The sequence below is a fragment of the Chrysochloris asiatica genome, unplaced genomic scaffold (assembly GCF_000296735.1).
Source record: "Chrysochloris asiatica unplaced genomic scaffold, ChrAsi1.0 scaffold00856, whole genome shotgun sequence".
NCBI classification, from domain to species: Eukaryota; Metazoa; Chordata; class Mammalia; order Afrosoricida; family Chrysochloridae; genus Chrysochloris; species Chrysochloris asiatica.
This window is the reverse complement of record NW_006409374.1, coordinates 59,322-60,811: the sequence shown is the minus strand read 5'-3', so window position 1 is coordinate 60,811 and position 1,490 is coordinate 59,322. Positions and strand designations below refer to the sequence as shown.

The 1,490-nt window shown below is 46.7% G+C and overlaps 1 protein-coding gene across 1 annotated transcript in view; it reads left to right on the top strand.

Annotated features, from left to right (window-relative positions):
- The window catches only part of LOC102818008 (sodium/nucleoside cotransporter 1-like), a 53,026-nt gene that overhangs the window by 1,991 nt on the left and 49,545 nt on the right, over positions 1-1,490 (top strand). The window contains exon 3 of the mRNA XM_006878002.1: positions 456-533. Coding sequence (XP_006878064.1) covers positions 456-533 — 78 coding nt within the window. The remainder of the gene's footprint in view (positions 1-455; positions 534-1,490) is intronic.

The window sequence follows — 1,490 nt, the reverse complement described above, 5'->3', positions numbered from 1 at the left end:
AATGTCTTAATAGGTAGGTGTCTTTTCTGTAGAAAGCGCTCAGAGGGAGCAAGCAATCATAGTGGAAGACTGAAGAAGTATTTCCAGGTGGTACCGAGCCCCCGGGAGTCCTGGTGTGGCACTGTGGGTTAATGTACTAGACTACAAAGTCGGTTTGAACTGCAAGGTCAGTGGTTCAAGCTCACCAACTGCTCCTCAGAAGCTCTATACAGTGTTGCTATGGGTTGGAACTGACTTGACGGCACTTAACAACAACAACAACAATACTGATCCCCTGAGAAAGGCCCTGGACCTAAGGACTGCATCCTTGGGAAGAAGCAGACCTGCAGGCTTGGCATCTGCACCAGGCTCTGAGCAGTGGGAAAGTAAACAAGTCTCCAGCTGCTCCCAGCCTCGACCCGCTCTGCTCCCTTCCTTACCATGCTTCTGTGTTCTATTTCCTTTTCTCCTTCTAGATTTTCCTGAGCTACACAGTGGCTGGCTCAAGCTTCGTGTTTGGGGATGCCCTGGTCAATGATACCTATGCCTTTCAGGTTAGTTCAACTCCTGGCCCCAGAGGCCTTTCTCAGCTGCTGCCCAGCTGCCTCTAGTAAGTGGGCAGTCTGAGCAAGCCCAGCAGGGCGGGGGCTGAGCACAGAGGGCAGGGCAGGGTGTGGGGAAGTGTGAAGGATTCCCATGGGACAGAGGCAGAGGTCATTCTGAGGATGCTAGAGAAGCTTATTTCTTGTGTTAGAAATGAATCCCGATGTCACACAAAAAGAAACTCGGTGAGACTAAATTACCTCGGCAAGGCAAAATTTACTTCTGCAGAAGGATGCATGTGTGTAGCTGTACAGGAGCAGGGCAGCGAGCACACCAAGTGGACAGTCCACTCAAGTTTTATCTCTGATGTAAGTCTTAAGGCTTTGTCTTACCCCATTGGCTAGGGCTTAGACCGTACAGTCTTTTTCCTTACCCGATTGGTTAATTCAAATTCCTAAGGCATGCATTCCTCTTCGTCAATTCAGGATGTAGTAAAAAGTATAAGAAAGGTCATCCAGTCCCTACTTCCTTCAAAAAGTAAAAAAAAAAAACCCTCAAATACAATAAACAGGATTATAATAATTTTGAAGAAAAGACACTCATTCCCACACTTGGGGCCCTGGGATGGGTCCCAACAGAGTGTTCATTTGGCAATATGGTTATGTAGAAGCATCTCCATATTCATGGGTGTAGTCCTCCCCACACCTGCTCAGCTTGTGTCTGTCTTTGTACCCACTCATAGATCACTGTTCCACTGTTATTGCAGAATTGTGCACATGATAGCATTTACTTCTGTTGCTTTTGGCTCTTGTATGCCTCTCGGGGGTTTTCTTTGCCTTTAATCATGAACAAACATTTATTGTGCATAAAATATTATAGAGGAAATTAAATTTGCCTTTGTTGTGTAATGGCAGAGACCCACCCTACTTTAGGATAGGGCCGTCTGTGTCCAGTGGACCCTGTGTGAT